We start from the raw sequence: 25511 nt of genomic DNA, 5'->3' as shown, positions 1-25511 counted from the left end.
CTGCACGCGTTACCATCTCTGTCTGTCGTAGAGAGGTCTCACTCTGTGCCACTGCGTAACTCCAGATCTGATAAAGAGTAATGACAATAACGCTCCATATATACCCGAGTCCTGATAGGGAGCTAACGTCCGATTCCGATTGGGATCGGGGCCGATTTCCAATCACAAGTTCGGATCGGTACGTCCCTAGTGTACGTAGAAGATTTACCAAGATTTAACCGAAGATTATAGCCTCTCCTTTCGGCTGGTTTGGGACTGGCCACCATCGTCACCACCAATATCCACCAAGTTGGAAACATTCCTACATCTATCTCAGGACAGCAGCTACACGCCACAGGTTTGTTACCGGTCTGTGTCGACTCACCCAGTTCGAGCGAAGTTGGCCCAGTATCTCATCATACGTTGGCTCAGTTTCTCCTCGTCTTGGGTGTAGTTGAGTCTGTTCTCCAGTGGCAAGCCAAAGACAAACTCAATTTCGTAACCATGGATGACACCCATCCACTCTGGCCAGGCCAAGTTGGATGCTCGGTGATCGAAGAGGTAGAGGTAGACACCAGCTTGAAGAAGAGCAGAAGACGAGGATCAGCTGCTGGTCTGCACTGACATAACCATTGATGCAGTCTTTGGGTTGGTGCATTGACATTAAATATAAGCAGATTTTTAAACTCAGACTTTATCCTGTCCTGTTTGATCTCAAAGAAAGATCCATCGGAGTTACTTTGTTAGTCAGGAACCTTGACCTTGACATTGACCTTCATTTGTTCTGCCAGGGTAACTGTTACCTACAGTCAGGGTTTGGGTTTATGTTGATCATTTGTGTTCCTGGGACTTCCGCTTGTTCATTCTGTTCTCCTTTCTCGGCAGTGGGCGTGGCAGAGCGGAGCCAACATTCCTATGTCTTACTGCTCACCTGTTCTCTGGCCAGATTATGTTTTCGTGTCTTGTGCCTCATCTATGGTGTTTTGCTCCGTGATGTCTTGCCAAGGTTAAGTTTTGATTCGTGTCTTTCAATGATGACTGTGAGTTTTACACAATGTCTTTGTGCAAAACGTTGGTTACTGATATAAACAATATATTGATACTCTGATTTCTATCAATCAGAAGTCCCATGAGACACCACCCCAATAAACAATGAGTTGGATGACTTGGTTTTCATTCAGGAGATACAAATTTCAGAAGTACTTTATGCTTCACTGTGCTTAGAAGAGGTGCATCCAGCCTTAAACTAATGCAAATAGTCAAGGAACCAGGCCCAGATGGACCCCCACCAGAATCATACCAAAACTTACAAGGCACCAGGCCCAGGACCCCCACCAGAATCATACCAGAACTCACAAGGCACCAGGCCCAGGACCCCCACCAGAATCATACCAGAACTCACAAGGCACCAGGCCCAGGACCCCCACCAGAATCATACCAGAACTCACAAGGCACCAGGCCCAGGACCCCGACCAGAATCATACCAGAAATCACAAAGCACCAGGCCCAGGACCCCAACCAGAATCATACCAGAAATCACAAGGCACCAGGCCCAGATGGACCCCCACAAGACTCATACCAGAAATCACAAGGCAGCAGGCCCAGATAGACCCCCACCAGAATCATACCAGAAATCATAAGGCACCAGGCCCAGGACCCCCAACAGAACTCACAAGGCACCAGGCCCAGAAGGACCCCCACCAGAATCATACCAGAACTCACAAGGCACCAGGCCCAGATGGACCCCCACAAGACTCATACCAGAAATCACAAGGCACCAGGCCAAGATAGACCCCCACCAGAATCATACCAGAAATCATAAGGCACCAGGCCCAGGACCCCCAACAGAACTCACAAGGCACCAGGCCCAGAAGGACCCCCACCAGAATCATACCAGAACTCACAAGGCACCAGGCCCAGATGGACCCCCACCAGAATCATACCAGAACTCACAAGGCACCAGGCCCAGGAGGACCCCCAAATTCTACCTCAAGTTTGGAGCTTTGCCGCACAGAAACCGTGAAATGTATAAAAATAATTTGGATAACTTTTGATGCCCCAAGTCTCTAGATGGTGCACACTGAATTTCAGCTCATTTGGTGAAACCCCCGAGGAGACGTTCGTTCAAATGCACCGTCAGCATTAATGCTGACTCAACAGTTTTTGAGATTCAATCCAATATGGCCGCCTTCCTGTGTGTCTGGGGGCGTGGCCATAATAATATGTTTTTTATGCCCTGACAAAAATTAAATGAGGCAACCACCCTATATGTAAAAGTCAAATGGGAGGTGGAATTAAATGTCACGCTGACAGAGGGTGATTGGCACAGCAATCGTCCACCAGCTCCAGAAGATGAGGGAATTTGGATCGTAAAATTTGATTCGCTTCTTTCTTACCCCCCATATTAAAAATAAACCACTAGGGGAACAACAGCAGTGCTGGAGGCAGTGTGGTCACGGGAGAGCCAATCACTCTCATATCTTTTGGCTCTGTGGAAAAATTCAGACATTTTGGGACAGTGTTATGCTAATTCTAAAAGAGGTGTTTGGTTGCGAGATCCCACGGGACCCCGGATAGTGTACCTGGGTTTAATGCCCGGTGACATGATTCAGAAGAAAGACATTTACCTCTTTAAAATCCTGACACTTGCATGTAAAAAGGCCATCACAAGGAACCGGCTTAAAAGTGATCCTCCAACGACTTGTCAATGGCTGGACAGCGGTGGAGGAAATGTCCTCCATGGAGAAGCTGACGTTCTATCTGAAGACCAAGGCAAGGACTCACGGACAGCGGTGGAGGAAATGTACTCCATGGAGAAGCTGACGTTCTATCTGAAGACCAAAGCAAGGACTCACGGACAGCGGTGGGGGAAATGTACTCCATGGAGAAGCTGACGTTCTATCTGAAGACCAAAGCAAGGACTCACGGACAGCGGTGGAGGAAATGTACTCCACGGAGAAGCTGACGTTCTATCTGAAGACCAAAGCAAGGACTCACGGACAGCGGTGGGGGAAATGTACTCCATGGAGAAGCTGACGTTCTATCTGAAGACCAAAGCAAGGACTCACGGACAGCGGTGGAGGAAATGTACTCCACGGAGAAGCTGACGTTCTATCTGAAGACCAAAGCAAGGACTCACGGACAGCGGTGGGGGAAATGTACTCCATGGAGAAGCTGACGTTCTATCTGAAGACCAAAGCAAGGACTCACGGACAGCGGTGGGGGAAATGTACTCCATGGAGAAGCTGACGTTCTATCTGAAGACCAAAGCAAGGACTCACGGACAGCGGTGGGGGAAATGTACTCCATGGAGAAGCTGACGTTCTATCTGAAGACCAAAGCAAGGACTCACGGACAGCGGTGGGGGAAATGTACTCCATGGAGAAGCTGACGTTCTATCTGAAGACCAAAGCAAGGACTCACGGACAGCGGTGGAGGAAATGTACTCCACGGAGAAGCTGACGTTCTATCTGAAGACCAAAGCAAGGACTCACGGACAGCGGTGGGGGAAATGTACTCCATGGAGAAGCTGACGTTCTATCTGAAGACCAAAGCAAGGACTCACGGACAGCGGTGGGGGAAATGTACTCCACGGAGAAGCTGACGTTCTATCTGAAGACCAAAGCAAGGACTCACGGACAGCGGTGGGGGAAATGTACTCCATGGAGAAGCTGACGTTCTATCTGAAGACCAAAGCAAGGACTCACGGACAGCGGTGGAGGAAATGTACTCCATGGAGAAGCTGACGTTCTATCTGAAGACCAAAGCAAGGACTCACGGACAGCGGTGGAGGAAATGTACTCCATGGAGAAGCTGACGTTCTATCTGAAGACCAAAGCAAGGACTCACGGACAGCGGTGGAGGAAATGTACTCCACGGAGAAGCTGACATTCTATCTGAAGACCAAAGCAAGGACTCACGGACAGCGGTGGAGGAAATGTACTCCATGGAGAAGCTGACATTCTATCTGAAGACCAAAGCAAGGACTCACGGACAGCGGTGGGGGAAATGTACTCCACGGAGAAGCTGACGTTCTATCTGAAGACCAAAGCAAGGACTCACGGACAGCGGTGGGGGAAATGGACCGCAAATAAGACTAACAATTAAGCCCTGAAATTATGGAACTAAGGTGTGGAATGTGAATCATAGTACCCTCACAAGTGTCTATGTCTGAGTGTATGTATGTAAGTGTATACGCATGTGTGTATATATATATATATACATATACCTTCTTTCTTGCTTTCTTTTCTTTTCTTTTCTTTTTCATTGTTGTTGTTGTCCTGTTTCTTGTTGATATTCTTTGAACTTTTGTAAACTTGGAAAATGCAAATAAAGATTTTTTTTAAAAATACTTAAAGTCATAGCGACAACAGCATGGGATTCGCTGCTCCTCTCCTTTCTCTCGGTCTCTTTCTCTCCTTCACCCAAGCAACACAGCCGCGCTGCAAATGGACAGGCGAGGTCATTTCTGATTGGATGCTCTGTCCTTCCGGTATGATTGACAGCTGCCTGTCATCGTTCACCGCATGCGCTTCTACTTTCCCACAACATCGATATGCCCCGCCTCCAAACAAAGCTGCTAATGCCGAAGGGAATGATCGTTTATTGGGGAAAAAACATGGAACTATCAGCTAAAGAACGCAGATGCTCCTAAACCCGTGACCGGGAACAAGTTTATTCCTGCTAGAAGCAGCACAGGAGGATTCTCAGTCCGTTCTGGAATCATCCCGCAGCAGCAGTTCTGACTGGGATTGGAGACCTTCTGTTTAAATTAGCTTTTATATTATTATTTTTACCTGTTAAAACAACACAAGATTAGAAATCCTAACAATTGATAGCCCCATTCTTTGTGGAATGCTAATTTGCATGTTTTTTCAAGAGGTTGTATAAAACCTTTGGAACAAGTCAAATACGCAGTTCTTTAAATGCACAACTTAATTTATACTGAGGGTGATAGAGTTTACCTTGGTATTAAATACCAAACGCACCAGTAATGAAACAGGCAGACTCCAGGTTTCTTTTTCTACCGGCAGCACGGACCCTCTTGGCCCACCACCATCTTGTTTTGCCTTGTTTCCCCCTTCCTATTGACAATGGTCATGGCTCCACCCATTGACCCTAGTGACATCATAATACCTTCAGAGTGCACAACAACATCGCTGCCCGCCAGATGGGGCTGTTCTTTTCCAATAACAGTTCAGGCAAATGGAAATATGTAAATTATCCTAACATTCCCTCCTGTATTTCCATTGTACGACTGTAACATCCTTCTGGTCTCTACAAAACATTTAGTGTTAACTAAATATGCTAGAACTAAACTATCATAGAACAAAATCAGTACAATCAAAACCTGAGTTATTACATTCATAACCTGAATCAGGGAGGAAGGCGAAAAACCCGTATTTGCAGATTCACATCTCCATATACCAAACTTCTTTCAAACGGGAAAAATTCCTTCCAAATCCAGCTGCACCTGCGATTATCTTTAAAGACACCTAATTCAGGATATGAAACACTCTCATGGTTATATCTTGATATACATCTCAAACATTATTCATCTTCGATTTCTCTCAACAAGGAAAACAAACAGGAAAAAACATAAAATCAAATCAGTACACAAACAATCAACATTTTCAGCATAACACATCTCCATAATCCAAATGTTACTCATGAAATGTCTCAAATCCTTTATTCACAAATCCTACGTTAGAGCTTTATGGACATTTCTCCTAGTTTGAATTACTTTAACATTTTACCAGCATTATCTCCTCTACACTGAAATTTGAAAACAGTGACATGATTATTTTATCTTTATTGCTCCAAAGTTTTAACACATCTGGAACATTCTGAACTCTAAATTAAATTATAAAATGTCTATCTATATTATGGATGGATAATCATAACAATCTCTTACTGTCTTATTAACTCAGCTTGTCACTATAATTTTGCTATCTTTACTTATTCTAATGTTGTTAATATCAAAAGTCATATGCTTATACACTTTTACGTTGTTGTAGACTTATTACTTCTATTTTAGTATAATTGTTAACCTATCTTTCTATTAATTTCATGCCTTTTTGAACATCAACAAATAGCAATGGTTTAGTTAAATTTAGTTTATGAATTTAAATCTACATCCTGCTCATTAGTGTTATTTGATCTATTTTAGGATTCTAATTGCATCGTACGCTTCTCCACTTAATCATAAATTACTGACAGTTGCAATTAATACAGTATAACGATACCAGGTGTTGGTTAACTACTCCTATGAAACTCTCCTAATCTGCATAGATTACTTTATGACGTTCTTCTAGTCACACATCTCTAGACAAACATTCAAACAGATTACACTTTGGAAAATGCAAACTGTTCTCGGTGTTAGATCAGTCTGGTTGTTCTCGTTCCTTGTCCATCAGCAAATCTTCTTGAAAGTGATTCAGCTTCACTTCCAGGTGTCACCAGACAATGTTCCTGTCCTGCTCGGCACTGTGTGCAGACTTTACGCTTCCTGGCAAGAGAGTCTTTCTTCTCCACTGATCTTAAAATGAGTGAGATTCAAGCTCTCACTCCCCCTCTCTCTGCGTCTCTGGATCAGTCTGGCACCTGCAGTGCGACAGATGGATCCAGGAGGAACATTCCTGGATATTCACATCTTGCTCCCTGATGATTCCCATGAAGACGCGAACTCCAACACGTGCTGTAGATTCGCCCTCCTGTCGGACAAAGGAAAATCCCAGCAGATCATCTGCTCTCTGGATATCGTGCTACAAGAGAATTTACTTTAACCTTCTCTCCATTAGCCTCGCACTCTGATATACAGTGACATCTGATCTGCAGGTGTTATTATCTGATTCACAAAACCGTTACTACAATTACTAATGCTACTGTAACAGCATCTGGTGATTCTACACGATCATACACATATACATAGCAAACAATTTTTTAATTATTATTTTGTATTCTTCTAGAGAAATTATTTAATTTATTTACTACTATGCTATCCCTCCTGTTTGAGTTATGAAAGAATTTCATGGCTCAAACCTGCTGCTCATAGCAAATCTAGTGTACATGCTATTAGAATTAGCCTAACTGGGTTTCTACAATTTCCCAAAATAGTTTCTACACTTACTCTAAACCAGTATTTCCCAACCGGTGTGCCGCGGCACACCGCGAGAGATCGTCAGGTGTGCCGTGAGAAATTTTCCAATATCACCCCAAAAAAGAATATTTTTAATTTTTAATTTTTCTAATATCCCCTAATGAACATTGTCGGGTGTCCGCGCTGTAATAAAGTGTTTGTGCCGCCCGTAGATCGCGCTTCAGACTTTGAAGTGAACGACAGGAGCTGGTTCCGTCATTGGGAGCCCAAAAAAAGTCTGTTAAAGTCTAACGTGATTGGTCGAGATGTGTGTGTGGGCGTGTGCGTGTCCACAACGAGCAGGGGGGGGGGTTACGCACATGCAGCACAGCGAGCGGACGAAACGGAAGGGAGGCAGAGAGAGAGAGAACTTTAGACCAGAGACAAACGACGCGCTAGAAAGGGTAAGGGAAAAAACGAGAGATAGAAAACGTAGAAATCTGGAGACATTTTAACGCGGTTGACACAAAGGCAAAATAAAATAAAGTAAGATCGTATCTTGAGGAGCCGCTTATCCAAAGGAGTGCAGACCCACTGAGCTGGTGGGAGTCCAGGTGTTCAGTCTACCCACGTCTCACGCACGCAATGGCACGGAGACTGTCCCCCCAGAGAGAGTCTCCAAAACAGGACAGATGATAACAGAAGGATCAGCCCCTCCAAGCTGAGCCACTCGGTTTCCTTTGATGCCAATCTTCAGTAAAACAGTAGAACTGTTACCTGAAGCTGCTTTATCTTTTACACTTTTTAATTTGTTTTCTTGATGTGTTGTTTGAGATTTACATGCAGAGATTTGACCTTGTTCTCTGTGAGATGTGTTTGGTTTGGTTTTTTATTTTATATTATATAATATGTTTATTGTAGCTAGCAGTGCAAAGAGGATTTAAATAAAGACATTTAATAAACATTTGATATATTGCATGTTTTTACATTAGTAGCTAATTTTACACAATGCACATGATTTGGTATTAAATTAATTTTGTCAACAACAAAAAATCTGAGGAGCCACTTGGGAGCCAAAAGAACCGGTTCTCTTAAAAGAGCCGGAATTCCCATCACTACACTGAACTGAAACAAGATGGTGGCTTAAAGCTAAACTTTGCTGATCTTCCTTTGGACAGTTTCTGGTTATCTGTTGCTAAGGAGTTCCCCGTTCTAGCCAACAAAGCTATTCTGACATTGCTCCCGTTTTCAACCACATATCTGTGTGAGCTGAGCTTCCCAAGCTGGACGGCGATAAAAACTAAAAACAGAGAGACTGAGAGCTGATGAGGAAGAGCTTTGTGTGTGTCTTTCTACCATTACTGCAGGATATCCATTTTGTGTTCATCCAAACAGCCCCAGGTTTCACACTGAGTACAAATACATTAAAAAACTATATTATTAACTCTATATATTATAATAAAGCTCATCTAATCTAATATGGACTGTTAGAGTGTCATTTTGTGTCATTTTGGTTCGTGGTGTGCCGCAGGATTTTGTAAATGTAAAACGCGTGCCGCGGCTCAAAAAAGGTTGGGAAACACTGCTCTAAACAAACATCACATTCACAACATCTATATACATCACTCAGTTTGGGATATCACAAGTTTCAAAAGAATCTTATTTGTTTCTCACCTTGTGCTCGTCTGAGATGCTCTGTTTCCATACAGTGCTCCACTGGCTGTCGTCCTGGTGTGATCTAAAAATGAGTCATACTTGCATCACGTCCATCTCAGCCTAGCTCAGCAGTCCATCTTCTGCAGCATACACTCTCATGATAGAAACAATGAGTGCTTCCTGAAGCTGTTATCAGGCACTTGCCTCTCAGGACAAACACATTTCTTTATTGACACACAATAAAATCTTTGAACTTCTTTCTTCCCACAAAATCCACTTTACCACCTACTGGGGGCACCATGTGTTGGCTGAGAGTCCTCTGCTCCCAGTCCAGTCTGGCATCTCTCCTGCTAGCTTAGAAAAACAACAATAGCATTACATTTACATTTTATTTACACAAATGTCAAGTCTCCAATTCACGTCTGAATTGATTCATGTCTGTCTCTTGTCTTCTCATCTACCCTCAGTCTAAAGTCAGTCTTTAAACTCCATCAATAGTTGTGATCTGTCTTCTTCTACTGTACAGTCAAAAGTCTCTTTTAGGTGTGTGTTTTACCTGTCCGCCGTTGAATCAGCATAAATTATTTTAGATTTTATTGGATTTTTTGTAGATCCCTGAGACGACCTTAATTTTTAATCTAATCAAAATGTCTGTCTATCTGCAACTCCAAACCCCTCCTTCATGTCTCCATGCAGCCAACCTTTGTTCTTGAAAACCCCCTGTGGCTTCGCATTCCACAGCGTCATGAAGGATGGGGGCCGCAACTATTTGGTTTCTCCAGAAAAATCTGCATACCAATGACTGTGCCGGGGGAGGGATCGGCTCTGCCAGCACAGGCAGGGCTTAATTTTAGAATTCACACAAACACTTTCTACAAATCAAAACTTTTGGTTAACAATCCTCAAATCTTCACTAATCTTTATTTGACATCTATATTGATCTGGGGTTTTCCTAAAATGCATTTGATTTTTTTCTTAATTCTGTTCATGTTCTTCTAAACATTTCCAACACTTATCACTTTCCGGTTTCTTTTCCTCAAATTCTGCATTCTATACTACTCTGTTACTCACGATTTTATTTATTTTATTTACATTTTTTTAGCATGTTTTTCTGTTGCAGTCTGCTCTTCAGAGCAGTTTTAAGAATCTCACTGGGATTCCGGGGCACTCTTACATAACATGAGTGCTATATTCACAACAACGCGTTTTCGGCACCAATCATCCTGTTCTCACACATCCACATACATCCTATATTCACACATCCACATTTACGCATCCACATTCATAATCTTTTTTAATTTTTCTACTTACCTTATTCCACTGGTACGTTTATTCGCTGGTCTTTCCGTCACACCGATCCCCGCCGGACTGAATGAAAAGTCCGTCACGGAGAACCAGCTCCGTGCCCGACTCTCGGTTTCCATGCCGGCAAAAAGCGGTCTATTGGATCTGGCTCGAAGTACCAATTAATGATAGAGTTTAGCGCTCCATCACCGTGTTATTAAATACAAGGTGAACATCTTACGTTGTGCGATTCCTCCGATGTTCGCCAGCCCAGAGCTAGCTCCTCCCATGCTAGCCTTGAGGGTGTAGGAACGAGCAAAGTGCGCCAGCGGGCAGATGACGTTATGGTCGCCCACGATGTCGTCCATGGCATCTCGGTTTTTCTTGCCATTGTTCTCATCCGTCCAGTCAGTGTACTGTAGAACCACTGCCTCCAAGCCAATATCGTTAGCATGTGGTACGCTCATCTTTACACCTAGAAGAGTTCAAGTCAAAGTTGCAGGTGGGTCTGGCTCAGAATCCTGAATGCTGTCAACATCTGTCCAACAAGCCATTTACAGGGTGAAAACGTGTCTGTTCCTGCAGCTCAGACTGATCTTCTCATTGGTTTGTGTGGCGACTACTGACTCATGTCCCAGGACTGACTATCAACACCTAAAAGTATTTGTTTTGTGGGTTAAACTACAGAATATGTATCAGGCGTGACTCTTCAGCAGCCTCCTTTCTTTAATGTCGATCTTTATCATGCTGTTCTTGCAGCCCGCTTCTGGACATATTAACAATCACTGCTCTAAGGGACATCAGATTCAATTTTCAGAACCGACCACTCTTTAACAGCGGTGTACTTCTTCTATGGATTATTAACTGGGGATCCCACTGCTTGCTGCGACTGCAGGGTCAACTCGGTAGCTTTGCTCTACTTCTGCAGAAGAAACCAAAAAGGTCTTAGTGCCTCGTCTTCACTTTACCTTCCAAGAAGTCCTCTCTCGAGATGAGGCTCTCGTTGTCCTTGCTAAAGCCTGGTGCTCCATAGAGCAAGAAGTAGGAGCCTTCGTTCTGGTTGACCCCAAGCAGGACCTGAGTGTCTTTAAAGTTCCCTGAGCTGATCATGTCCTCGGGGGTGTCAGGCAGAACCTCGCCGTCCACAACAGGAACAAATGAAAAGCGGAAGAGTGCTGGCCACGGCAAGACCTGAACAGAACAGGATAACAAGATCAAATCGAGCGCTGATCTGTGAAGATACGTAATGACCTTCCTACACTGCAGCAACACGATGAGACGCAGCGGCGCTGAAGCCTCACAGACCTTGACCCAGACCCTAGCCCTGACCCTAGCCCAGACCCTGACCCAGACCCTGGTGTAATTTGACACAGCTACTCTGAGTAAGCCTTGCATATGTGCATTGGTGAGACGTGTTCTGTGTTCTTGAGGAAGTTCATGTCAGAAAAGGCTGATTCAAAGATAGCTGAGGCAACCAGGCTGGCAGCCTTCACGGCTGCTGAGGCAACCAGGCTGGCAGCCTTCACGGCTGCTGAGGCAACCAGGCTGGCAGCCTTCACGGCTGCTGAGGCAACCAGGCTGGCAGCCTTCACGGCTGTTGTGGCAGCTAGGCTGGCAGCCTTCACGGCTGCTGAGGCAACCAGGCTGGCAGCCTTCACGGCTGTTGTGGCAGCTAGGCGGGTCCAGCAGACCCATCCAAGCTGAACGTTGCACACATCAATGCATGTTGGGTCCACATTCAGGAAACGATCGGAAATGGCTCTCGCTGACGGTGGATGGCGCAGTGATAATGTCTGTCATCTGTCAGCTCTGCTACCAGCTTCTCCAGCGGTACCTTTTCCTGCACAAACAACTCCGTCAGCGCGTTATTAATGCTAACCCTCCTCGTTGTTGTCTTTAGGGCAGCAGAGTCAGGAGTTCCTCTTTGGTTGAGAAATCCTCAAAGACCATCCAGATAAATACCATCAGCGTCACCGTACTGCTGCTGTCCAAAGACTCGTCCCACTGGTGTCACGGCCTAAGGCAGGTGAGGACCCAAATGCACGACAGTCGAGTGGGAATCCAAAATCAGACTTGATTTTCAGTTACCAGGGAGTCAGTCCAGATCAGCAGACAAAGCAGGGTAGGGGCAGGCACAGAGACAGTTCCAGGGGTCAGGCAAAGGTCATACACCGGCCGGTCAGGACGATCAGGCCAACAGATCCGAAGGAGCAGGCGAGTAGATGATGATGATGAATATATTTATTAGATAGAATGTTGGAGTACAAGTACAGTCACACAGTAGCATGTATTACAGTACAAGTACAGTCACACAGTAGCATGTATTACAGTACAAGTACAGTCACACAGTAGCGTGTATTACAGTACAAGTACAGTCAAACATCCTGTCTCAGAGGAGTATTTCTAAAAAGCCCTTGCGGTCTTGTTTCCGTTGAAAGTCCTTCGTACATAAATCATCGACATTTAACAATACAAATAAAACTAGTATTAAATTACTCAATTGATGCAAAATAACTAAAAAAATAAAACAAATTACACCACAGATGCAAAATAACAATAAATTAAAAATAAATTACACCACAGATGCAAAATAACAATAAATTAAAAATAAATTACACCACAGATGCAAAATAACAATAAATTACAAAGACACATAATATGTGCAACGTAGGTGGACAAAGGGGGGGGGGGTTGTTCCGGAGAGAGTCGTGATGACTATCTCCGTTTCTGTCCCCCTGAAAGGTGTATTTTTAGGGCCGTTTTGAAGGAGGCCAAAGAGGTGCATGTTTTGAGGGCAGGAGTCAAACAGTTCCACCCTTGGGGGGCAGTATTGTAAAAAGACGATTTACCCATGTTGGTCCTATAGGAGGGGGTAATCAGGTTGTTGTTTGAGCTCCCTCTAGTGTTGTGGCTGTGGGTGTCACTAAATCTGTGGAGGTGTTTATTCAGGTATGCAGGGATTGAGGGGACTGAGGGCAGAGCTGCATTGACTATTTTAAATGCCAATCCCATTTTGAGTTGTTTAACCCTGTCTTCTACCCTGAGCCATTTTAGGCTAGCAAAATGTCCAGGAAGAAGGTGGGTCATGGGCCCCAGATTGAGGAGTAGCCCAATCAGTTTGTTTTGGGAGGTTTGGAGCCTGGTTTTCAGGGACACTTTGATGTTTGAATACCAGGAGGTGCTAGCATAGTCAAAGAGGGGCTGAACGAGGCTCCAGCAAGAGTCCGGAGACAAAAGCAGACATTCTGCCTAAAAATCTTGTTCTCTGATTGACTTTTTTGATCACCTTAGTTGCCATACTATCACCAGACAGGTATTTGTCAAGAACACAGCCCAAATAGGTAATCTCGTCTTTGCTGGAGATTACTGTACTATCGACTGTGACCTTGAAATCATCAACATTTATCTCACTTAGAGAGTGACAGAATCCAGGAATCAGGCAGGGTCGGTACACGGGGAGGCAGGTGCAGGACTAGTGCTGGAAGGTATAGGATCATGTCACTAAACAATCTGGCAGGGTTGTGGTGTCTGAGTTGAGTATATGAGGGACAGGGCTGATGAGTGATTAGCTACAGGTGGTGACAGGAGCACAGGTGATAGGAATGAACTCATTGCAGGGGGAATCTGAGGAGGCCGGGGAAGTTGGTGTGGAAAGGGCACAGGCCCGCCTCAAGCTGTGACAGAACCCTGGAAATGGGAAATGGGCCAACAAACCTGGGCGCGAGTTTCCTGGAATCCACACAGAGGGGAAGATCCCTGGTGGACAGCGAAACCCATTGTCCAGGGGCGTATTGCGGAGCAGGGGTGCGATGCCGGTTTGCTGACTGCTGATAACGTCCCGAGGTCCGTAGCAGGGTAGACCTGGCCTTCTTCCATGTTTGCTGGCATCGGCAGATGAAGGCTTAGACTGAGGGGACGATGGCACCCTCCTCCTGCTCAGGGAATAACGGTGGTTGGTAACCCAGAGAACACTGGAAGGGGGAGAGCCCTGTGGCCGAGCTGGGAAGTGATTTATGCGTATACTCGTCCCACACGAGCTGTGTAGACCAGGCAGAAGGACTGCTGGAGGTGAGACAGCGCAGTGTGGTGTGAAGCTCCTGGTTCATCCTCTCGGCCTACCCATTCGACTGGGGGTGGAAGCCGGACGATAGGCTGACCTTAGCCCCCAAGAGGCTGCAGAACTCAGACCAAACGTGAGAGGGGAAGGGTCTCCGCGGTTTCTCTGGCTGATGGGAGTTTGGACAGAGGAATAAGATGAGCCGCCTTCGAAAAACGATCAACAACAATAAGGATGACTGTGTTACCATCAGAAACCGGTAAACCGGTGACAAAATCTAGGGCGATGTGGGACCAGGCACGAAGAGGAATGGGTAAGGGTTGCAGGAGACCTGAAGGAGCCTGATTAGAGCACTTATTTTGGGCACAGACAGGGCAGGCGGTGACGAAGTCCCTGACATCCTCCTTCATAAAGGGCCACCAGAAACGCTGCTGGACCAAGGCCAAAGTCCGCTGTACCCCTGGGTGGCATGCCAAGCGGGAGGAATGACCCCATTGAGGGGCTAGTGAGCTCGGAGGAGGGTTTTCCCTGTGTGCCCGTCTCACTTTCTCCTCCACCTCCTAGGTAACCAGGCCCACGATGCAGGCAGGCGGGACGATGAGGTCAGGCTGGAGGGGTTGGTGGCATGGGAGATCTCATCTGGACAAGGCGTCGGGTTTCGTGTTCTTCGAGCCTGGGCGATAGGACAAGCAGAAGTTAAATCGGGTGAAGAATAGCGCCCACCTGGCCTGACGGGAGTTCAGCCTTTTAGCCAACACCAGGTTCATGTGGTCGGTCCAGACAAGAAATTGCTTTTCGGTCAGCTCCAGCCAATGAAGCCACTCCTCCAGGGCCAGTTTGACTGCCAGCAGTTCCAGCTTTGATGAAAAGCTGGTTCTCCAGCAGTCTCTGGAGGACCTTGCGGACGTGGATTACGTGTTCCTTCTCGGTTCTCGAAAAGATCAAGATATCATCAAGGTACACATAGACATAGGTATTGAGCATGTCCCGGAGTACATCATTTACTAATGCTTGAAATACAACAGGAGCATTAGTGAGGCCAAAGGGTATGACCAGATACTCATAGTGTCTGTGAGGATTGTGAGTTTGGGAAGCAAGACACCCCCACACTCTTACATATTATTATTGTTATTGGTTTAGGATAAAATGTTGTACTTGAGATATCGACATGCAGGCAATATACATTGACGGTGTATTACCAACATCCGCCACAGGAGGGAGTGTACTGCTTGGTGAGCATGCCTCACAGCGCTCATAGCAGCAACACAAGCACGCAGAGGGATTGCAGAATGCGGTGCAGGAGAACAATGGCGCATGTAAAGATGTTGTCTGTATCTATGTTACAGGTAAGCAGGCATAACATGTTATTAATAAGCACATGTAAGTTTAGGCAGAGTCACAGAAGGGGAAAGTCGGCCGTTTGTTCCCACTGTTTAAGAATGGTACCAGAGCTATAGGCATGTAAGACATGTATTGTTGTTGCAAAAGCTGGAAAGGAACGGGGAATTAGATAACGCTGACCGGAGTGTTTGAGACAGCATCAATCCACACTGGTGATCTGTGTGCTATGAGCATTGATTCGTACTGGGTCAGTGTGCTATGTGATCTGTGTGCTATGAGCATTGATTAGTCCCGGTGATCTGTGTGCTATGAGCATTGATTCGTACTGGGTCAGTGTGCTATGTGATCTGTGTGCTATGAGCATTGATTAGTCCCGGTGATCTGTGTGCTATGAGCATTGATTCGTACTGGGTCAGTGTGCTATGTGATCTGTGTGCTATGAGCATTGATTAGTCCCGGTGATCCGTGCTATGAGCATTGATTCGTCCCGGATCTGACTCGTCCCGGTGATCTGCGTGCCTGGTGCATTGATCCGTCAAGGGGCATTGATCCATTAAGGGGCCTGTGATCTGTGTGCTGTAAGCATTGAAAACCAATAAAGGGCCTGATCTGTGTGCTGTAAGCATTGATCCACTGCTTTAAGCATTGATCCGCTAATGGTGCCTGTGATCTGTGTGCTGTAAGCATTGAACACCAATAAAGGGCCTGATCTGTGTGCTGTAAGCATTGATCCACTGCTTTAAGCATTGATCCGCTAATGGTGCCTGTGATCTGCGTGCTGTAAGCATTGAACACCAATAAAGGGCCTGATCTGTGTGCTGTAAGCATTGATCCACTGCTTTAAGCATTGATCCGCTAATGGTGCCTGTGATCTGTGTGCTGTAAGCATTGAACACCAATAAAGGGCCTGATCTGTGTGCTGTAAGCATTGATCCCTTAAGGTGTGTGATCTGTGTGCTGGAGCGTCAAACACTTCGCAGGGTTTTAGGAAACAGTGGTCAGAATTGCCGTGTACTGAATACTGATAAGGAAAGCGCTATATAAATAAAAGGTGAAACGGTGATAAGGTGACCCCACTCCGCACAAAAAGAGAGCGTTTGAAGACGCGGTCTGTTCGCGGCCCGTGCAGGCAGCGTTGGCCAGTGGCGACGTCGTGCTGGTTGACGGCACGGTCCGGTTCAGCCAAAAACTGCACTGGATTGGGTGGCAGACCCCGTGCGAGACATAAACGGTCTGGTAAATGCCGGGAAAGGAAAGGGTCTCCTGGGAATCCCTCCAGACCAAGTTTCGGCCAGCTCACGTAATAAATTTAATCGGCTTTTAATCACACTGGACCATATGAGCGTCAGAAAAGGGTTTGGAGTCCCAGGTTCAGTGACTTAATTTGGACTGCTACACCGGAGAGCACAAAAAAGAGGACATAAAAGGGTTTTCTGTCTTCCTGGGCTTAGGTGAGCAAATAATTTGGCCTCACGAGCAAAAAGACCATATCCAGATGGGTCGACAGCAACAGGTTAAAATCCCTGGCTCTGGGGTGATTTTGGCAACCTTTGGTCTGAAAGCGTCACTAGGGGTTTTGAGTCCCGGGACCAAAAGGTGAGTGAGCTTAGATAAAGGAAAAAGTGGGGTCCGAAAGGAAAGACGTCTATAAAACTAGTGTAGACAGGGCAAACAACCGGTTAAAATATAAAATCCAGAAAAATCGTAATGAATGAATAACAGACTAAATAAGAAAACCTGATGCTGTTATTGAAATAATTTGTGCGTCTAAAGAGGTTAATACTCATAGAATGGCGGCCGCCGATTAGCTACATTGGGGAAGTTAAAATGTTTTAGATAAGTGGTTCAAAACCTCATGAGCTGCAACCTGTGTAAGAAAGAGCAAGCACACACATACACTACACCTAAATTTACACCTTCGGCTTGCGGTGGAGTGGGACAGAGAAGGGCCCTCTCGGTCCCACTGGAACCTGACAGCTGGAATTGACCTTAAGCCAAAATGCTCACGAGAATCAAGATGTAAATGCAGAACACCTACACACGAACCCCAAACTTAGTTCATCAACGATCATTGCTGCACATGAAATAAGGAGCGATTGAGGGAAGATCAAGGCCTGGTAGAGGGGCCAGAGTGAGATAGAGGCAGGACAAGGCAGGGGAGAGAACACAGACACACACACCCCGGAACCAGACAATCACAGAGCAGTGCTGCACGTCACAGAATGCAGGACAGAAGTCAAGATATCTGGGAGCACATATTACTGATCATAGGAAAGAAGTTCTGTAAATGTGTCTATAATCTTGGAGTAGAAATGTAAAGATTTTGTCTGAGTGTCCTGCAGGTTCTAATGGAGGCCTGATGAGTGTGTGACAGGAGAACCACGTCTGGGGGGCCACCAGAAACACAGAGGTTGTGAGACAGTGGCGGAAACGGTTGAGCCATCCCAGAGTCCCACCATGGATTTCCTGAATGGCGAAAAGAAACACTTAAGTTGGGAGAGTACAAATGCACTCTGTGACAGGACGTCACAGTGTTGTTGGGGTAGAAGACCATTACCGGTACAAACTCATATGCTCTATTTTTGTAGACATCGAGTGTCCCCATGCAGGATGATCTGGAGAAGGGACAGAACGGACAACAACCAGGGCGGGACAGGCTCCTCCCTCAGCTCCATCCATCAACACTGACCCCACTTTCAGTGAGAACGCAAACACGTTCAATAAAGTTAACACTGAGAATGACAAGACATTCTCTGTCTGTATAGACATCATCGCATACAGCTATTTGATAATTTGACACATACGAGGATAATGTTGCCTCTCACACAGTGCCGTGCTCACAACACTAGCAGCTGTTGAGGGGTTAATGCAAGGCTCAAGAGGACAGGTTGGGGAAATTTAAAACTGACGAGCACATGAAGCTAGACTTCATATAATTAATAATCGGGTAGTTAATTTAGTTCATAGAAAGTTTTGAACAGAAGCTCGAGGAAGCTCAGTTGGACAAATGAGACATTGTGAGGGGAGTGCACAGATGTGGAACGGGGGAGCTCCGGTGTTCTCACAAACATTCCGGGACAGAGACAAACAGAGAACTAACAAGGCCACCATATCTGGAGGTAAGATAAAATTGCAGCTACTCCCACACATAGTTGAGCAGACAGGGAAAGCTCAGACATTGAAGTTAAGGACATAGAAACTCAGGATGTAGGATTGTTTCACAGAAAGATACAAGATTGGGAGATAGGAAGGTCGATTCTAAATTAGCATCTAATGTTGGCTGTTATCTCTGTGTGTCTCTGTTCCATTGACAACAAACCATAATGGGATTAATTCATGATCTCTGTTTTTGTATTTCTGACAGACTAGAGTTTAGTTAAAGGGAGGATGTTTCATGCGTGGGGTTTTTGTGTTTGACCAGGTCACGATAGGGAAGTCAGGGTCCAGCTATAGGGGGGTCAGACTGGTTTACAGAACCAAGAACTACCATGCAGGTAGATAGTCATTTTGTAATTCGGGGATAGATGTAGGAACTGGGTGCGGTATAGTGAACAATAGTCCACACACAGTAGCACATTTCACAACAGCTAGGAGGTCACACTTCTAGAGAGGGGACATGAAATAATATGGACAGGGAGGACAGACGGATGGAATACTATGTCACATGTTTCCAGGAACCCAAACCAGACAGAACATTTTTCACTGATGCCCTAAATCATGCTACATCCGCAGGGGGTGTAGGTGTCCCCTGTACAGTAGCAGAACACACACCATGGACACAACAAGGGTGGACGGTCCTGGAAGAGCAGGTTCTTCCATCGCCGTCCTCTACACAGATGGCTGAGCTGATGGGAGTGAACCGCGCCTGTGAGATGTCTCGTGGTGAGGCAGGTAACAGGAACACAGATTCCAGATTCTAACAGTTTTATGTCCACCACAGGAGAACCCCTGAGACAGAGATGATTGGGTGAAGGCGCTGTGAAAGACAGCATGGTGGGATCTGGAGTTTGCAGTAGGTTAAGATAGACTCAGACATTTGCCATGTGTCAAGTACCTCATTACAGGAGACATGGATCAGAGGACGCTGCCTGATCTGTTTAGTCATCATTGGTGGCGCCCTCAGACGATGGAGATGTTTAATTATTGGTGTATTCTTGATGTGTGTGTGTGACATAAGGTGTGAAATATTATATGGAACAGGGTTTGGTAATAGGAAAGAGAGGTCTTGCTAGATTTATTAGGGCAGATAGTGGAATGCTTTCATAGAGGCTTCAGGTACAATAGGTTATGGGGAATGGGTTTGGAGATAGAGCACAAACCTAGAGATGTGATTAGAATCCTGAGTCGAGTCTCGGACGACTTCATTAAAACTAAGCAAAACTTAATGAGCTGACCACATTATAGGAGGTTCAAATAGAATTTTATTTGGATAACCCCGCTTACTGAGGTCGTATTGGCATTATCAGGTGGTGCAGCCCACACTGTACAGTCTCAAAGTGGGACTGAGAGACTGCCAGATCTGCAATTAGTGTCAAGGCCAAGCCGCTCACTGGTTGAGATCTCTGGGAGTTCAGACAGTACCTGAGTAAATTAGAGATGGAGAATTTGTGTAGGAGGGTGATTAAATTTTGGATTGGAATGTGGTGTTTTGTGGCCATGATTGGAGGGAGTGAGTCCCAGACGGAGATAGTGTGGGATCTTCACAAGGTTCCAGGAGATGCCGCTCGGGGGAGTTGGCTGCGGACGTTCCATGTTTGGTGTTAGCTGTAGCGTGCTCATTCCTAATGGCGGTCTGAGAGCGACCCTTTAAGGCCTTAGAGCACTGTTAGTTAACTTTTTAGAACATTTGGGTTATCCAGCCCTTTCATTGTTATGGTGGATTGGTAGGCTGAGCAGAGGGCCCTTATAGTGACCCTCACACCCGGCTGAGACGGCTGGGCTTCATCATGCCTGGAGATCCGGAAGAAGAGGACCAACTGTGATCGGGGTCTGGGTCTACATTTCACGCTTTGGTGTTAATGCTACTACATGATAACGCTGTTTGCTTGTAGATTAACGGGGGGATTTTGATGACTGTGTGCTCATTGCTGATGTGAGGGGCTGTGGCGGTATTAGGGTTGGTAATCTGTATTAGTTACCACAGCTCCTTGCTATGCAAGCTTTGCGGGGTCCCCTTTGGGGCCCGTAGGGGGGGCTAGCTCCCACATTTGTGAACAAATTACTGTTAGTGGTTTCCATTTTGTCTGCACACGCTCTCTGCTGGCCAGGTTCGGGGTCCAAGCTAACGCCCTTGGGGGGGAGGGCGCCACGGATCTGGTCAGGGAGTGAACATATAGGTCTCATATAGGTTAGTGAGGTGACCCGTTCGGGCCACCTCAGCAGGGGGACTGTTAGATATTTGAGTTATGCATGCACGCTCACAATACACAGGTTGCACAAACACTCTTAGTTTCTTTATCTCTACATACTCTGAGGTAATCACACACATAGATTAATCACATATAAAGTATCACACATTGTAACTGATACACAATGGGAATAAGTTAGGGCCCTAACGGCCCATCCCAGGAGGAGGGTGTAAGCACCCCCTGGGAGGAGGGTGTTTTCATGCCCACTATAAAGATCACTGCCGTAGAACATTCGGGACTCTTCTACAGAGTCCCGCTTCCGCGTCTGTAGGAGAGTCCAGCGCTGTGTTTCCTTACCAGCTTTGTACTTACTGAAAACCTTCAGTAAACTTGATTCGTTTTATAATCCTGACTTATTATTGAATAAACACCTCCAACATGAGATATAATAAAAGAACCGAGGGAAAAAGGAGAAACCTAACACAGGTATTAATTGTGGTTAGCCATGTTAGCATAGTAGCTAAGCTAAGTGTTTACCTGTGATAGCGTGACCTGCGAGGATGTGAAGTGTGTTTATAATAGTGTTGGATAATTATAGTCTGTGTAACTGGGGAAAGGGAGTACATATATTTTATAACTAAGGGGGTTGTATGTTAAAAGGTATTCAGGGTTATGTTTTATACTTTTACTTTGGTGAGCACGCCTCACAGCGCTCATAGCAGCAACACAAGCACGCAGAGGGATTGTAGAATGCGGTGCAGGAGAACAATGTAAAGATGTTGTCTGTATCTATGTTACAGTAAATTCATTCCAAGACACACTGAGTCATTTTTGAAGTGTGCAACATGTCCACCGGGGGGTATTAAAGGCGGTCTTCCATTCATCACCCTCCCTAATACAAATGAGATGGTAGGCATTCCTGAGATCTAGCTTGGTGAATATGATCGCCCCCTGGAGTGTCTCGAAGGCGGATGAGATAAGGGGGAGGGGGTACCGGTTCTTTACAGTAGTGTCATTCAACCCTCTGTAGTCGATGCAGGGTCTTAACGTTTTGTCCTTCTTTTCGACAAAAAAGAAGCCTGCGCCAGCAGGAGAGGATGAAAGCCTTATATAGGTCTCCATCGTCTTTCGTTCAGGGCCTGACAGAGAATACAATCTCCCCCTGGGAGGAGAGGTTCCAGGTAGGAGATCGATGGCGCAGTCATAAGGACGATGAGGAGCGATGTGGCCCTAGCCTTGCTGAACACTTCCTTAATGTCTAGATATATTTCCAGGACACCGGTGAGGTCGGCACCCTCAGGGACCGTGACTCTCTGCCATCCTTTGAAGTTGTCCCTGGAGGGCCACCACGTTACGATCCTGTCGGGTTCCGAGGGACTTAATGCCTCTGACATTTTTTTGGGGTAAGCTAGCCCATATTCAGCTCCCCATGTTTGCTGTGCCAGCTTGTTTCCTCTCCGCAAACGCTGAGGTTTTGTCCTGCACACAATACTGACCTCTGAGTAGAGTAGTTCAGAGTTCACCTAAACTTAACCTACAAATAACATAGTTTTGAACTATATAAATATTAGACCCTAGATGGATGAGCCCATTTGAAATCCACACCGTTGATCTTTTGGCTAATAATAAAATGTGAGCTGTCACAGTTCCCACAGTTCTACTGGGGATGCTTTCCAGTTCACCCAAGCGCGGGCCGTCCGGATGCGTGGCACACGCTGGTGTGAAACAAGCCAGGGTACTCAGCCTGACACCCTGTTGATGCCTCTGAACACAGCCTGTGTCTGCATTACCTGAAACTCTTGGTCAATGAGCTCCTGTGGATGTTTGCCACGCATGCAGTCCACCAACTCGGTGTCATTGCCCCCATTGCAGCCGACCAGCTTGCCCAGCAGCGTGGCCCGCCTGCGGGCCTCAGCTGGGCTGACGGAGGCCCAAGGCGAGTTGGGGACTCCACTCTGAAGGATGGCCCTTGTAAAGGTAGGTCGACTGTCTGGAGACAGAAGGTGGAATCCGACCGAAGCGCCACCAGCACTCTCCCCAAAGATGGTTACCTGTTTGATGGCACAAAGATGGCAGCTGAATCAGGATCGATGCTTCCACTTGATTCTGTGTGGAACATGAAGCAGTGAGGAACTGACCTGTTTGGGGTTTCCACCAAAGAAATGAATGTTGTCTTGTACCCACTGCAGCACCATCCTCTGGTCCAGCAGACCCATGTTCCCAGGTGCCTCAGAGGAGCCATGCAGAGCCAGGAAGCCAAAAGCCCCAACACGGTAGTTCATGGACACCACGATGACTGTTTCACTGTGAGCCAAGTAGCGGCCATCGTACACGTCCAGGGAAGAAGACCCGCTGAAGAAGCCTGGAAGTGGAAGCATCACAGCAGAGCATCAGCCCAACGTATCACAACCCCAAGCAACAGCTTCCTGTCGACAACGTCAGGGGGGAAATGACTTCCTGTCTACAACGTCAGGTGGGAAATGACTTCCTGTCTACAACGTCAGGGGGGAAATGACTTCCTGTCTACAACGTCAGGGGGGAAATGACTTCCTGTCTACAACTTCAGGTGGGAAATGACTTCCTGTCTACAACGTCAGGGGGGAAATGACTTCCTGTCGACAACGTCAGGGGGGAAATGACTTCCTGTCTACAATGTCAGGGGGGAAATAACTTCCTGTCGACAAAGTCAGGGGGGAAATGACTTCCTGTCTACAATGTCAGGGGAAAAATAGCTTCCTGTCGACAAAGTCAGGGGGGAAATGACTTCCTGTCTACAATGTCAGGGGAAAAATAGCTTCCTGTCTACAACGTCAGGGGGGAAAGAGCTAACTGTCTACAACATCAGGGGTGAAAGAGCTAACTGTCTACAACCTCAGGGGGGGAAATAGCTTCCTGTCTGCAACGTCAGGGGGGAAATTACTTCCCGTTTAAAACGTCAGGGGGGCAATAACTTCCCGTCTACAATGTCAGGGGGGGGAAATAACTTCCCGTCTCCAACGCAGGAGGGAAAGACCTACTTGTCTACAACTTAAGGGGGGAAATAGCTTTCTGTCTACAACGTCAGGCGGGGGAAATAGCTTCCCGTCCGTAACGTCAGGGGGGGAAATAGCTTCCCGTCCGTAACGTCAGGGGGGGAAATAGCTTCCCGTCCGTAACGTCAGGGGGGGAAATAGCTTCCTGTCTACAATGTCGGGGGGGAAATCACTTCCTGTCTACGTCAGAGGGGAAAGAACTTCCCATCTACAACGTCAGGGGGGAAATAACTTCCCGTCTACAATGTCAGGGGGGGGAAATGGCTTCCAGTCTACAATGTCAGGGGGGAAATAGCTTCCTGTCTACAACATCAGGGGTGAAATAGCTTCCTGTCTACAACGTCAGGGGGGAAATAGCCTCCTGTGTACATTGTCAGGGGAAAATAACTCCCTGTCTACAATGTCAGGGGAGAAAGAAATTAATGTCTCCAATGCAGACGGGAAAGAGCTTCCTGTCTACAATGTCAGGGGGGAAATGACTTCCTGTTATCCCACATTGCATTTCACTCCATGACATGAATACAGTAGGTCTGTGTGTGTCTGCACTAACCGTCACTCGTCTGCACTGCTAAGCAGCACTATTTATTAGGGCCTCCATCTGAGAGATAGGACAGATTGATCTTTTAAGGTTGATTTTACTGTTGTTTTACTTCACATGTTCCATGTCGTCATGTGCATTGTGATATTGTTGTTGTTGTTGTTGACCTCTCCTGGAAAACAAATTTCCCCTTGGGGGACAATAAAGCTCTGAACTGAACTGTATCTGTACACGCTGAGTCTTCTAAGGTGCTTCCTGCGTGCTGTGGCCTACGCATCACTGGGGGAGCAAGACAGGTCTAGTCTGTTTACAGTGACTCCTGCTGAATGAGACCAGTACCTCCACCGTAGATCCACACCATCACAGTGAGGTTGTGAGGTCTGGGGGAGGAGGGCACCCATATATTGAAGTACAGGCAGTCTTCACTCATCTCTCTGTTGGGGTTCCACATCTCGCTGCCTTGAAAGCCAGGGAATGACGTGTCGACAGACTGGTAGCAGGCGTTGGGGTATGCACTGGCATCGTACACTCCTGTCCACGGACGTTTGGGCTCAGCCGGACGGAAACGCCGTTTCCCCACCGGCGGCTCGCCGAAGGGGATGCCCAGAAAGGCCGTGACGTAGCTGCGATCAGGCACCAGCAGGGGGATGCCACGGACGCGCCCACTGCGCGTCTGAACAATGAGGTCTGCCTCACTCTGGGCGGAAAAGGTGGGAATGAGGAGATGTAGGAGAAAGATCGGGGACAGGAGAAAAAGGATGGAGGTCTGCATGGTGGAGACACAGATGGACCTCGAGGATGGGCGAAGCGGGTGCAGCTTCTTCTCCAATCAGAGGACAGGAGCTGCTCTGCTTTTTCTCAGCTCTATAGACAAGGGCAAGACAAGGAGAGTAATGTGATTACAGTGATTGAGAAGAGACAGAGAGAGAAATCAAATGAGAGGAGAAGAAGTAGGAACTCTAGAAAAGCCATCAAGGTAGGTTCAAAGATCCCGATACAAAAGTGAGATACACTTTTTACAGTTCACAAGTCCACGTGAAATAAAGTCGCCTTTATGAAGCCACATTTTAAATGTCATTATGGGGTCATTCGAGGGTTTAAGTCAGGGGTGCCCATTACGTCGATCGCGATCAACATATTTTTTGATTGACATGCACGGCAGCCGGTCAGATGACAACTTATTTTTTCTGACCTTTAG

At 46.5% G+C, this 25511-nt stretch overlaps 1 protein-coding gene across 1 annotated transcript in view; it reads right to left on the bottom strand.

The window, feature by feature from the left end:
• Positions 1-25085, bottom strand: part of ache (acetylcholinesterase (Yt blood group)) — a 31673-nt gene extending 6588 nt beyond the window's left edge. The window contains exons 1-6 of the mRNA XM_068755706.1: positions 24653-25085; positions 22882-23105; positions 22534-22794; positions 10966-11188; positions 10239-10472; positions 365-557 (exon numbers count right to left, since the gene is read on the bottom strand). Of these exons, the coding sequence (XP_068611807.1) occupies positions 365-557; positions 10239-10472; positions 10966-11188; positions 22534-22794; positions 22882-23105; positions 24653-25085 (1568 nt within the window). The remainder of the gene's footprint in view (positions 1-364; positions 558-10238; positions 10473-10965; positions 11189-22533; positions 22795-22881; positions 23106-24652) is intronic.
• Positions 25086-25511: the final 426 nt, after the last annotated feature.

Source organism: Brachionichthys hirsutus, chromosome 23, assembly GCF_040956055.1.
Source record: "Brachionichthys hirsutus isolate HB-005 chromosome 23, CSIRO-AGI_Bhir_v1, whole genome shotgun sequence".
Taxonomy (NCBI): Eukaryota; Metazoa; Chordata; class Actinopteri; order Lophiiformes; family Brachionichthyidae; genus Brachionichthys; species Brachionichthys hirsutus.
Note: the sequence above shows the minus strand (reverse complement) of the source record. Positions and strands in the feature narration are given on the sequence as shown.